General features: G+C 37.7%; 1 protein-coding gene across 5 annotated transcripts; it reads right to left on the minus strand.

Moving 5' to 3' along the window:
- Positions 1–5,314: 5,314 nt before the first annotated feature.
- On the minus strand, positions 5,315–9,944 carry LOC147617373 (agamous-like MADS-box protein AGL65). Of its 5 annotated transcripts, XM_086775635.1 has the most exons (12): positions 9,695–9,909; positions 9,564–9,594; positions 9,169–9,228; positions 8,795–8,813; positions 8,627–8,685; positions 8,417–8,438; positions 8,257–8,318; positions 7,713–7,800; positions 6,799–6,855; positions 6,423–6,550; positions 6,067–6,334; positions 5,315–5,700 (listed from the first exon to the last, which is right to left on the minus strand). In XM_086775635.1, the coding sequence occupies exons 3-12, from the start codon at positions 9,207–9,209 to the stop codon at positions 5,623–5,625; spliced, it is 822 nt and encodes a 273-aa protein (XP_086631761.1). In that variant the 5' UTR covers positions 9,210–9,228; positions 9,564–9,594; positions 9,695–9,909; the 3' UTR covers positions 5,315–5,622. The 5 variants fall into 5 exon arrangements, with proteins under 5 accessions (XP_086631761.1, XP_086631757.1, XP_086631759.1 ...); XM_086775631.1 differs by having other exon boundaries at positions 9,564–9,944; XM_086775633.1 differs by having other exon boundaries at positions 5,315–5,697; positions 9,169–9,231; positions 9,564–9,910.
- Positions 9,945–15,095: the final 5,151 nt, after the last annotated feature.

The raw sequence follows: 15,095 nt of genomic DNA on the forward strand, positions 1-15,095 counted from the left end.
TAATTTAATTAATTCTCTTTTTCATCCATCCACAGGCGTGCTGGCAGCTCTCTCCTTTTCAACAGGCGATGGCGGCATGAAGCTTTCTCGTCGGGGCGGTTTCTTTTCTTCTTTCATATTTCTCTCTCACAGTCCGCCGGCCATTATTTTATTTTTCCATGATTTTTGTTTGGCCTTTTTTTTTTAAAATACTTCTTTTTCCTTTTGCACTGTCGGCACTTGTTTACAATCGTGGAGAAGATGATTAAAAAAAACTTTATTATAAAAAGCCTTGGTTAAAACAAATCTCTTTCGAGCGCTATGTATTCTTGCCGTGCTGTGGAGAGGCTTGTTTGTTTTAATAAGCTTTGCTATAAGCTTTAACTTTTGGGGATTAAACAATTAAAAAAAAACCAAAAACCCCCTTTTTATGTGCTGGTCACGGGGCAACCAGCTCTACTTTCTTTTAAAAACCTTAATGTATAAGCTTTAAAGCTTATATTGGAAAAAGCTAATTTTTAAAAAAAACTTTTTTTTCCCTCCTTTGTTGATGCACTGATTGCAATCTTCTCTTCTTCTTCTCTTTTCACACAACAGCCTAGTCTTTTAGGTTATGCGCTGATGCTGCCAAGCACTGGCTGTAAGCTTAGTGTAAACTCAGCTTTGTTTTATTGAAAAGCTTTATTAAAGCTTTTGAACTCAAAGCTTTCACCTTTAAAGTTTTTCCTTAAAGCCTTTATATTAAAATCCTTAGAGCCTTTAAAGTATATATATATATATATTCCCTGCTCTACCGGGCGACCGCAGTCGGCAGACACACTTCTCTCCGGTGCGCAGAGTGTGTCTCTCCGGTGCGCAGACTGGCCGTTTCGTGAAGGTTTTGATAAATCTTGGTAAGCTTTAATTCAAAGCTTAGTAAAGCTTAATGCAATATATATATATATATATATATATATATATATATATATATATATATATATATATAAAGGGCCTCATGTTCTTTATGCGCTGGCCATGGGCAACCATGAGTAAGCTTTACTTTCTTTAAAAGCTTAATGTATAAGCTTTAAAGTTTATATTGGAAAAAGCTAATAAAATCTTATAAGCTTTAAAAGGAGAGGAGTTTACCAAAGCTTTGATTAAAGCTCTAAAGAGTTTAAAAGCTTTTAATACCCAAAAAAAAAGCTTTATTATAAAGTTTTGATTCAAACAAGCTTTGAGCACTGCGCGCTCTTGCGGGCTGTTAAGCTTTTGCACATAGCTTTTGAGCTTTAATTAAATTTTAAAGCTTATTATTATATAAGCTTAATAATTTTCCCCTCTCTCTCTATTCCCTCTATTCGACGATGGCGGATCAGCGCTAATTTTAGCCCGTGGAGAGACTTGTTACTTAAAGGCTTTAGATTAAGCTTTGGTTAAAGCTTAAAATTAAATTAGAGATATATATAGATATATCAAAGTCTTATGTTCTAAAGCTTTATAATATAAGCTCTAAAACACATATTATAAAGCTTCTTTTTTTAAGTTTATAAAGCTTAGGCTTTAATATTTTAGTTTTAATTTAATTTAATTATTTATTAAAAAAAGGACCATACCACTCAAGCACAAGCTTCAAGCATATTCAACACTACGGATTACAAAGAAACACAAATTTGAGCAAATTCAAGATCTTCAAAGCATTATCCAAGGCTTAACATCAAAACTCTATAAAGTCAACAATGTCTCATACTTTTGTTAAGACTTGCTTTTTGTAGATTAAATCAAGGGTTTCTACGAACTTCCGACTTCTTACGAATTGCGGGTGAAAGCTAAGTAATAACTACACTTTCTAAATTTTATAAATTAACAATTGAAGTTTGATATTATATTATCAATTGAAACTAACCTGCAGATTAGTATACGCAAAATCTCTGATGATTTACTAGTTAAGTATTTACTAGTTAAGTATTTACCTTGTGTAATTTGATTACTTCCATAAAATAAAAGTTATTATATTATCAATTGAAACTAACCTGCAGATTAGTATACGCAAAATCTCTGATGATTTACTAGTTAAGTATTTACCTTGTGTAATTTGATTACTTCCATAAAATAAAAGTTATTATTTGTCGACTCGTTTTCTTCTAACTGATATTTGGCAGTCCAACCTTAGTAAGTTTCTCCATTTTCCATAATTTTAATCATCACAACAAATTAAAACGTCACATATGCTTGTGATATTTATAAAACATTTTCAAAAGTCTTTCTATAATATTTTTACAATCTAAGAACCTAATTAATAAACCATAGATTCAACATTAAAACTAATTCAAGTTTAGTAACTTAAATAAAATTTCAAGATAAAGAAAATTTGTGTCAAAATTTAAGTTTCAAAGGGAATTGGCCACTCTGTCTCAAACTTCTATTCTAAAGGAAGTGATGTATGAAATTAATCTGCTGGTATGGAATATCAGATCGGTTTCATATACTTAATGTAGACATATTTATGTCTTCTATCTTTTACCATCCTATGTGTGTATGTGCAACGTTATGTGGTATGGGACACTTAGACTCATCTCACATACATTCATTTGATTGGTTCATTGCATATGCATTATGTGTTGATCTAGTCTTCCATGCCAATCATGAAGCCATCCTCTTATGGATTTACACAAATCGGGGACGCCTGTGTATGCCGTGCCTGTTGGTACGTGTATTTTGATTTTATGGTTGCCTATATCTCATGACGGCGTTGGGATTAATTGATGTGTTCAATTAATTGTTTAACTAACGTGGATTACGTCTATGAGTATAGCTACCCACACTATACAAGGCTATCGATTGAGATGTCGTATGGCATGAGATGTGCAAGGGTATCGAATGTGGTGTCGTACTATACAATGATATCGATTGAGGTGTCGTATGGATGGTGGATTAAGCGGTGGTGTGAAGATGAAGATCATTTTGTTAATCATGTATTAAAAATTTTATAGCATTTTCTGTATATGATTTGTGATTTGATGATGAGTGCGAGGATCACAAATTTAGGTGTCGCACGAGTTTTATTGTTACAGTCCATGTTCACCCAAGCCTCTAAGCCATGTCTTTGTGCCTCTCAACCATGCTTGGTCAATGAACCTCTGAGTCTGTTTATGGTATTCCATGTCCATAAGAACCCTTGAGCCATGCCTAATCAACCTCTTAACCATGTTCGAACCTCTGAGTTTACCTTGCAAGTTATGACATTGATAATTACGAGCATGATCTTGTTGTTAGAGCATTTTCTACACAACTGAGGACAATTGCTTCTTCCTCAAATTTTACAAGTATATATTTTATATCATACTTTTTTATGAATTAATACTTATAAAAAAATATACTTTATTTAATGTGTGCAAGAATCAGCTTAATGGAATGTGCGAATGTGTACAAGGTTATTATATATGTGTGAGTGTGCACAAAGTTATTTCATGTGTAAAGACCTAATAGCATTTATATTTGAACAAAGGCTTTTATATGTACAAACCTTAGAAAGTTTTATATAATTAATAATATGTAAAGTAATACCCAAAAGTGAGAAAAACAAGCCCAATAGGAGGCCACAATGTGTGAAAAAAAGAAATGTATTATTTAGTGAAGGAGATGCTTTTCCAAGGTCCTTTCGATTAAATTTAGAGGCTAGAAAAAAGTGGTGTCATTCCAATAGGACTTCGACGGTTATCCTCTATCTCCCTTTGTGTCTTCTCTCTCTCTCTCTCTCTCTCTCAGACGCCGATTGAGTACCGTTGGTCTCGATAATTTGTATATGTAACTATTATTAGTTCCTTGAGCTATTTTTATAAATACAATTCTCTAAATACTGCCGTCATGGAAGTGGAGCTACACGCATGGAAGAAGCGATCATACCCAATCTTTGTCTTGATGGTGATGTTATTCTATTTCTTTTGTCTTATGCTATGCTATGCTCTTTGATATTAAATTAATTCAAGTCTTTATTTTAATTTTTACTGTATTTTGTGAGTTTTTAATTATTTTTTTAAATACGTAAAGGTAAGGGTCTCGTGACAAGTTCAACCTTTCATGGAACACGTGGGTCAAGGCTGGGTTGGACTCATATAGCTGCAGTTGCTTAATGTCCAATCTATCTGTAGATGAAACACTGGCCCAAAAGCCCAAAAGCGATCTCCATGCATGTAGGCAAAAGGCAAGCCTAGTCGAGGGGAACGAAGAAACGGAGAGGACCACCGTGTATTCCTTGAAGAGCCCAACAAACCATACGGTGATAACCATGGCTCATACCAACCAAAGGACCCAAATCAAGAGAGAAGCCATACAGTAGTGTCCACAGTCTAAGAACATTCTTGCAAAATATTGAGCTCCGTACCAAGCTGGTGCTCTCAGCTAGAGTGCTGTTGAGTCGACCTCGAGCTGCACCTTACACCTAGCTCTTCTTTTCCAGGCGTTCAAAAAGGTCCAGTTGTGATAAGTTCGGCATTTTCTTGTAATATTCTAAGTGCTAATGTGGCATCTTTTTATTTGTGACAGACTTTCTCTCCGCTTATGTGTCAAGATCCTGTTGAATTATGAGGGCTTTAATTTAAAAACAAGGCTTGTTGATTGAATGGCTAGGATTAAGATTCGAATTGGATGTTAGGAGGCCATTTTCCAACAAGTGGTGGCCGGTGACAGAGCCGGCTATTGAAAAATGGTTGACTGACGGCCATTCTGGGCCGTCATGGCCTAGCAATGCAACATCTCAACAACTAGAACACAAATTTCTATGGAATACACGACACCTCAACAGCTAGAAACACATTTTTGTGGACTGCAATCATGGTGTGACACCTCAACAACTGGAATCTGTGGATGGTGATAAGAGGTCGTCATCATTCACCTGTTACCTAAGAAACACCTTCCCCATGACAGAAAAAGAACTCCATGCTCTTGCGAAAAAGAGGTGAATGAAAACCAAGGGAACCCACCATGATCCAACTGTTTTGACCAAAGAACTATTAGCCATGTAGACCCACTAATTATGTGTTTAAGTCGCCCAACCTCTTGCAAGTGTCCATAATATATCCAAATTTTGCAAACTATACAACGAGCCTACTTGGGGAACCAGTACATACTGCAACACCACCCCTTAACACAAACAATATCCAAACATGAACCATATGCACTGGTAGATACACAGTCGTCAATCCATTACTCATGAGACCGTGGCCATATCGTCCGAAGAGTACAATGATTTTCAGCAATTCATCGTTACACATTTTCTGTCAAAGCTTCAAGCACAAAGAAAGGAGAACATGAGAAAATCACCACATGCTTCAAATGAAGTTAACACCATATGATATAGGATGGTAACAAATAGGAACATATTGCCAATATTGAATCCACTTTCAACAGGCATCATACCCTAGTGTATTGAAGTAAGCAGCCCAAGTGCAATGCAAGTGAAGCATAATTTTAAAAATCTTGAAGATTGCACCAAATACATCCACTATATGCTTCGTCTCATCAACAAGAATTGGCACTCTTCACAAGATCAGGCATAAGAGTTTGCATGAAGGGCTTATGAGCATGTGATCCAACATTCATGCTCATGCAAAGAACTTCAGACTTGATTTGATGGTGGAGAGCAACCTCCTCATTGCTACTAGGCTACCAAGTGGAACTGCTTTCAGGTCTAAAAAGCCCATGTTCTCTTGGCAAGGAGCTATTTCCCACCACATCAAGCTGCTGCCACAACAACATAAATTTCATGAGACGAACCATTGACAGAAGCCTCTCTCTCTCACACACACACACACACTCTGTCTGTCTCTCTCTCTCTCTCTCTCACACACACACACACACACTCTCTGTCTGTCTCTCTCTCTCTCTCTCTCTCTCTCTCTCTCTCTCACACACACACACACACACACACACAAATAAGACACTTTCCTGATTAGTTCCATGGCTATTAGTAAGTCCAAAATGGATATCTTTCGTACTAGTACTAACCCATACCTTCTATGTAAGTATGTATAAAACGTATTTAAGTGTGAAATCACAAACCTTTGGTACCCCGTCTAGATACCGAGATCTAATCTGCTGTGCACTTACCATGCTACTGCTGAATTCCAGATTCGAGCTTGTCGGCCAATGCATCGATAACCTATTCACATCACTTAAGTTAGTCTGGCTCTCCTCTCCACCATAGTCCATTGAATTGCCACAGTTGGCTTCCAATTCAAGGCAAATCTTCTCTCTCTTGGGGTCCTCTGGGTAAGTCACCTTCTTCAGACTAGCCAATAGATGACTTGTGCCTTGTAAATGATTCCCATACTCAATCAAACAGCGTTGGATGTGGGCTGCAGCATTGCTGCTATCCCTAGGAAAAAGCAACAAGAAAGCTAAGAATATTTAGTACCGTTTTCTGGTAAAAGCTCGGATTACCAGCTGGGGATGGTTAGCAATACCTTTGAATAAACATTGGGTTAGACTCTTGCTGAAGGGACAGCACGCTCTGCTTCTTGTGGCCATCTTCCTCCCAAGTTGCTGATGGATCTAGCTGGACCGATGAGGGCAGTATACCCTCTGGATAAAGCTGTACATGAAGAACATATAGTAGGGAAAGAAAGAATTGCCATGGTCATCAGTGGATCATCTTAAAAGAGAGACAAATTGATGCTGTACTATGTGGTATGAGGTGTCTGGGACACTCTTAATTTCACTGCCAATAAGGCCTTTTATAATCTAACTAGCACTAAAAGTAATCTCATGTTTTCAAGTTTAGCATCATAGGCCTGCACTAAAAAGCCGACCACCTCATACTGCTCGTAGCCAAGAGCGTACCTGTTGTTCTACTGCATCATTGTACGGGACCATGCGATGACTAGATTCAAGCAATTGCTGTTCAAACATGAAAATTCAATGTTGACAAATAGTGGTTCCCATAGAGCATTTAGAAACATTACCATAAACACAAACAAGGGGTTCACCACACAAAAACCCTATATATCAAGAAGTATTTTTAAAACCCCTTCTCTCTTTTAGTACTTAAATACACCCCTTGTGTGAGATTAAAGGCAATACAACTACCCTTTTGGGACAAAACTTATTGACTTTTTCATTTTTTTCAATTAACAACATCCTCATGTGTTTTTAAAAAAAATTGTAAGCCTCTGAGAATCTAAACCCCTTCTGTTGAGCTCAGCTGAGGAGAAAGTAGTGGGTGTCATTTTGTCTTATTCAAAGTGAGCCCCGGAAAGCAAGGAAGGCAGACCCTAACACTACTAGGTAGGTCATGCCTTGGAGGACTGAAAACATAAGGTCCCTTGCATTTTGCAGTATGCAAAATGTTGGCATACTACAGTCGGCAAGCAATTAGCATACCAATGTATGCTATTTTGAGGGGAATTGGATTTGATCCCAGCACTTCTTTTCTCACAATTTGCTGGGTTAACCACTACACCGCACAGGACTGGAGGAAATCTCCTCTTACTTTATTTGGCATACACAAGTAACCTCTGGCCACGGTGGCCCAATTGGAGTGCTTTTCACAAAACAAATCGAAACACCACTGCAAATATTCTGACAAGTTGAACTCACATGTTGTCTTACATATTTCTAGGTGAAGCCCCGAAGGCAAGCCCAAGTCATTCAGGAAACAAACACATCACCCTCTTTCTACTAAACTTCCAGAACAAAGAGCTCTCCGATTGAGATAGATTTCATATAAATTGAAATTGACGTAACGTCCACATTACCTTATGTAACTGAACCTCTTCCAGCCTGTGTCGTAGCATGCCTTCCAATTTACTTGCCTCTTCAAAAGTTTGATTCGACTCATATACTCTTCAAACACAAATGAATCTATATCAATAAAGAAGAAGCTTCTCTATGGCATGGGGAGGTCTGGTGCTCAAACAATTAATAAGATGAGCATCAAACACACCACACACCAATTATACATATATTAAATAGATCATTTGAGCTTATAGAGATCAGTGATTCAAAGCCACCTTAAGGAAGATTGTCTAGAGAATGGCTTTCAAAGGCCCCAAGCCTGAGAGGATGCAAGCATGCATGCATGCACTCATGCATGCATGCATGAATGCACACATTCATAACTGCTTACTTATTAAAAAAGACTAGTGAAGCTTGTCAGCACGTGCCCCGTGCACTCACACACACCCATTTCATGATATTAATGAAGATGAAATGTTTCAAAATGAGATTTCTGGATACTCAAATGGGGTAGACATTACTCTCAACATTTTCAGCACAAGCTAACAGTGAAGCTGAAGATACCTCAACTTTTGCTGCAACTGTTGGCACTGCAGTTGTAGACTTTGGAGGTGCTGATGTAACTCCTGTTTCAACAGTGTTCACACAATAAATCCAAATTCAGGACATCAAATCAGAAAATATACATAGATTAATTTAAACAAAGTGGACTGAGACACCACACCTCAATACTTTGGGATGGCATGCTGCAGATTTCCAAAACCCCCGCTACCCCCCCCCCCAAAAAAAAAAAAAAAACAAAAAGCAAAAGACTGTGTCAACTGGAATGGTTTTTTTAAGTAAAGAGAATCAGTCAAAACTATTGAACCCATGACAAGAAACTAAATTGATTCCATGCATGTTATAGATTTGAGGTTGATAATTTTATGCTTGCCGTGTGTACTCCTCAACATTGACATCATGATCAAGCTTCTTGAAAACACGTTTGAGTTGCTGCAGAAGAATAGAAGACTTGGTGAGAGAAAGGCAGATTTAATCTGCCCAGGAAATGAATTGACAGTAATCAGTGAAAATGCCAAGTAGGTTCCATCCAATGTGCTACCTCCAAAGCTTCAACTTTCCTACACGAAAAATCGCCATGACAAAGTAAGCCAATGTGTACAAGTTGCACACCTAAAGGCATGTTTAATGCATGAATGCATGCATACATACATACATACATACCTACATGAAAGCATGAGTCTATAATGGTGGGTAAAATACTGTGTACAATTACTGCATTAACTACTCTAGAAAGCTTACATGGACTGTTGATGATGGTATGAGAGTTATCATCATATATAATGTGCACAAAATGAGAGTCCTTGGCATTGTCTTATACTGTGTAGGATTACTGCATAAAGCGTGTACATAAGCTAGATGATACTGTAAGAATACTGCAAGAAGGAAAGGCAAAGAATGGAAGGGTAAATGCACCTTTTCGCCCTTTCTTGCAGGGGTAGATTTGCAAACCGCATGATGACTTCCTCGGGAGGGCTGCAGTGACAAATACCAAGGATTGATTATTCGGACTGATGCATTATAATTGTAAACTGTGGCTACTGAAACCTAATATCAAATCTGCACATGCAGCACTTGAATTTTCATCCTCAAGAATCGAGCAATTGATGTACTATTATAATTACCAACAGGAATGAAAAGGGTTGATCATCAACATCAATGGCTTAACTAGCTTTTTCTGTCTCTGAGGTATCTTACAGGGTAGCAAATCTATGCATAGACCTATATGCTTGTGTTCTGGTTAGGCATTTACACCCGATGCGGGCTTGTGTTTCTTGTGATGAGAGAGAGAGAGAGAGAGAGAGAGAGACCTCTTGCTTCCATTGATCCAGCTTAGCTTGCCTGCAGGTGAGAAGAGGAGGAGGACAAGGTCAATATCACAAAGAGTAGCTAGCTCTTTGGCCTTCTTCTCAAGTCCAGCTCTCCTCTTAGAGTAGGTTACCTGCTTCCCAACTGTGGTTTCGATCTTCTTAATCGCAAGCTTCACTCGACCCATCTGGCTCTCTCTCTCTCTCTCTCTCTCTCAGAATAGAGAAGAGACAAAGGCTAACAGACGTGCAGGTAGGAAGAGCTACGGAGGCCCCCTCGCATGACCCAAAAGGTCCTAAATTTAGGGGGAAGCACAACATTCTCTCCCCCACTGCCTCATCAAAGCTAGATAAGGGTATCTTGTTGCCCATGATATTTTCTTACTCATTTTTGGGTATCTTGTTGCCCATGATATTTTCTTAAAAGTCATTTTTGGCCTCCTTGAGCAGGGGGGGTTTTGGTGGTCACCTCTATATTAATTTTTATACATATTTTTTACACATGCTTAAATACATTGGGGCTCACAAATTAGTTGTCACCATCATTGGGGATCATAATTAGTTGTCTCACCATCAAGTCATTTGCTCATTGAATGAGTATATATATAAAAGAGAGTTTTACATTTTTGAACTTTTTAAAAGGAAGGTTCTTTTCCACAAGCCTAGATGCATGTGGGCTCACAATTAGTTGTTACCATCAAGTTATTTGCTCATTGAATGAGTTTCTTATATATATATAAACACATACACACGCGCGCGCGAGTGCACACACACACACACACATTAGAGAGTTTCTCATTTGCTCATTTGTTTCTCCTAGCACACATAGATGCACACACACACACACACACATAATATTATATTATGTGCATGTGTGTGAGAGAGAGAACACACACACACACACTCACACACACACACACACATATGTATTTATAGGTATGTATATATGTATATATAAATAGATCTATATGTATGCCAACATAAACACGTGCATGTGCATACAATGCACCACACACACACACACACATGCACACACACTTGTATGCACGTGTACATACACAAATATGCACACTTACACACACACACTTACTCAACCTCACATACACATACATGCATATAAACTTACATATATATACACGCATACATAAACTGAAATACACAAATACACAGGCACACACATTGATAGGCACACATGCATACATAGCTGCACATGCACACACACATTTGCACGTGTACATGCACACAATCTCACACACATGCACATGCACGTGCACGTGCACACACACAGACGCAAAAATGTCCACATAAAAAAATTCACATGCTCGCACACATATACATTCGCATATGCACACATGTATCTAGGAGAGAGAGAGAGAGAGAGAGAGAGAGAGAGAGAGAGAGAGAATATTGCACTACACACACACACACATATATAATTATTTAAAATAAAAATCAACGTATTTATCATAATAAAACACACACACAAACACATTATATGTGTGTGTGTGCGCGCGCGCGCGTGTGTGTGTATTATTTATGTAATACACACACACACACACATTATATTATATTATATAAAGAGTATAATGTGTATATAACTATACGATATATATATATAATGTGGTTGTGTGTGTGTGTGTGTGTGTGTGTGTTTTATTATGATAAATATGTTGGTTTTTATTTTAAATAATTATATATGTATGTATGTATATATTGCAATACTCTCTCTCTCTCTCTCTCTCTCTCTCTCTCTCTCTCTCTCTCCTAGATAGATATATATACCATATACTCTTTATATAATACAATATGATATATATGCATGTGTGTGTGTGTGTGTGTAAATATATGTAAATACACACACACACATCTGTATGTATGTATGTGTGTATGTATATATATATATATATATATTATATATAAAGAGTATAATCTATCTATATCTATAGCAGAGAGAGAGAGAGAGAGAGAGAGAGAGAGAGAGAGAGAGAATATTTAAATACACACACATACATACGTATATATATATATATATATAATTTTTATGTTTCTTATTTAAATACATATATATATGTCTATGTATATGTGTGTGTGCACATGCTTGGGTGCGTAAGTGTGTTTTATTATATTAAATATAATTATTTTTAATTATAATTTAATATTTATTATGATATCTATATATATATACATACATACATACATATATATATACATATATATGTATGTACGTATATATACATATATATATGTGTGTGTGTGTGTATGTATGTATGTATATAGATATATATATATATCTGCACACACACACACACACATATATATACATATATACACATATATATAAACACGTACATAAATAAACAATATAAGAAAAGATATACATGTACATACACACACACACACACATATACACTATATATGTATGTACGTATGTATGTATATGTATATATATATATATATATATATGTATATGTATATGTATATGTATGTGTATGCATATGTATGTATGTATGTATGTATATATATATATGTATGTGTATGCATATGTATGTATGTATGTATGTATATATATGTATGTATGTATGTATGTATATATATATATGTATGTATGTATGTATGTATGTATGTATATGTATACGTACATGTATGTATGTATGAATGTATATGTGTGTGTGTGTATGTATGTATATAAATACATACATATATATACATACATATATACATATATACATATATATATATACACACACACACACACACACACATATATATATATATACATACATACATATATATGTGTGTGTGTATACACACACACATATATACATATACATATATGCATATGTAAATACATATTCATATATGTATATATATATATATATATACATATGCATATATGTATATATGTATATATATATATATATATATGTGTGTGTGTGTGTGTGTATATATATATACATATATGTATATATATACATATATGTATGTATATACATATACGTATATATACACACACATATATACATATACATATGAATATACATACATACATACATACATACTGTAACATACCCATCTTCACTAATAAAGAAATGTCCATGTAATAGATAAATTTATGAGTTTTTATGGTATAAAAATCAATGATTTTATTAATTGAGTCATTTCTACTTAGAATCTTCAAATTTTGAGCCCAAATTTAGAATTTGCGCGCGATTTTACTCTAATATAAGATTTTACAGCATCCAAAATGGACACCGGATCAAGCTTATACGCAAATTTACGTCATTTTAGTTAAAAAGCGACGACCTTTAAACCTTAATAAATGCACGACCGGACGTCCGATTGACGAATGGTCTGAACCCCACCGACCAAGAGAACTTCCCGGATAAAAAAAAAATTCACCCCCCCGCGCGGTGATCGGGCACGCAAATCGAGGCGAGTGTCCCAAATTTGGAGACCCATCCCAAAAATTTGGACCGTACTTACCAGGGTGCCCGTACGATGGCCGCACAAGAACCAAAGGACGGTTGCCCACTGTGTGGTCCACACGTACCGCTAAGTGGACACCCATGCTGTCCCAAATCAGATAAGGTACTGCGTACCACTCCTTTCCCTGATAACCGACACCGTACCTTTCCCCTAGACCCATGCAAGCCACTGATCCATAGCCTTTGATGGTACACCGTCCTTCTGTCCTTGCTTTGCGCAATGCCCGTACCCGTATCCCACAGCTATATATACCCCCGGGGTGCTCCACAGACAACACGCATTTCTGCGCAGCGTATGCCCTATTGTACCGACGTCTGTCCATGTGCAGTGTACTTGCTGTAGTACAGCCGCCCCTTGCAGCCACACCTCTCACACCCCCTCATTTACCTCTTACTAGGAGGTTGCTAAGAGGCAGCGTCCTTAACTCTTCTCCCCCCCGTGTGAAGAGACTTACAGCAGCCCTCAGCCCTTCTCCCCTTTAAGGACACTGCCTCTCGCTACTAGGAGGCAATGTCCTTAACTCTTCTCCCCCCCCCCCGCCCGGTGTGAAGAGACTTACAGCAACCCTCAACCCTCAGCCCTTCTCCCCTTTAAGGACACTGCCTCTTGCTACTAGGAGGCAGTGTCCTTAACTCTTCTCCCCCCCCCCCCCCCCCCCGCCCGGTGTGAAGAGACTTACAACAACCCTCAACCCTTCTCCCCTTTAGCAAAACGTTTTTGTCTTAAGAACATCTCACAATCCCCTCCCCCATTTGCGTAGACTTTCATAAGAGGTTTTTGCCTTAAGAAAGGGTTCATGTGCTATAGTCTTTTGCTCATACGTTGAGCAAACGATCTCAGAATTGAGATTCGACTGAAGCGTTTCGATCGCGACAGCGAGCCCTACAAGATGACGTCCAAGATGGTCCCATCTCAGAAACATCATAATATTGCCTCGAGAGGAGCGTGCAACAACGAGATTAGGGAAGATACTCCCGATGCGGCTCCAACCCTCCCTTTTCAAGCTACTCAAGGAAATGGTGGCAAGGTTAGCTTGGTTATATTTTAAAGAAGAGTTTTTTTATATATTAATGCTAATAAATGTGTATCTTTTCCTTTTAAAATAATGACATAAAATTATATGAAGTTACGAATTGTGTGATGCTGTATTCAATAAATTGCATTGAAATTGTTATCTTTAAAGAGTGCAAGTTTTTCATGGCTTCAATGCTAACTCCGTGCTTGTGTAGCCGAGCGGCGTCGTTAGCAAAGCCCGAGAATGGCCCAAGGTATCCCTCATACCATTGGGAGAATAAGGTTCGCTGATTGAGGTGAGAGATTATGATGCTGCCTAGTTCCGAGGGCCCAGGCTAGTGCGGTGAATAAGCCCACCCTAGTGTGCAAACATCCCTCTGAGGGGCGGGAGGATCGAGCGATGGAGCCTGAGAGGGCGATAGGCCGGCTTGAGTCCTCGCGCCAGTGAGGTGTATGGTCCCGTAAGGTTTTGCCCAGCATGTAGAGGCTGGAAGGCCGAATTCTAGATCATCGGCAGTATAAAGGAAAAGAATAAGAGAGCCGGTTTGGCTTATATGGAATTGATTCATGTATAAACTTTATATATATATATCTTGTCTTTGGCATGATTGTATTGTGTAAAAAGGCTGTTTTAACAAACCTTGTAAAAAGGGCCTTAATTAAGGAACATGTTTATTTATGTCAAATAGTGTGGTAGGATTAATTAGAAAACAAATTGACGCGTGAGTAGGGTGGAAAGTGGGAGGATGGAATGCCCCGATGGCACCATCCTGCTGACGGGTGGACCCGATTAGCTTTCCAACAGATTAAGTGAAAGCCCTACGCTAGATAAATAGGTTCTTGGGCAACTCTATTCTAGAAGACTAGGTCAGCGGTTGTGCCTTGCATGGATGAGGAAAAAAGCATTGCCTCTAGAAATCAAGTGTAGTAGTTACCCATATGATCAATTACCCTATGGGTGATTTGATTTTTAGAAGATCACGCTTCCCCTGCGGGATAGGACTAGGTCTTACCTATGGACCTATGGATCGTATC

This window comes from Cibotium barometz, chromosome 36 (genome assembly GCF_041138505.1).
Source record: "Cibotium barometz isolate CiBa-2024 chromosome 36, ASM4113850v1, whole genome shotgun sequence".
NCBI lineage: Eukaryota > Viridiplantae > Streptophyta > Polypodiopsida > Cyatheales > Cibotiaceae > Cibotium > Cibotium barometz.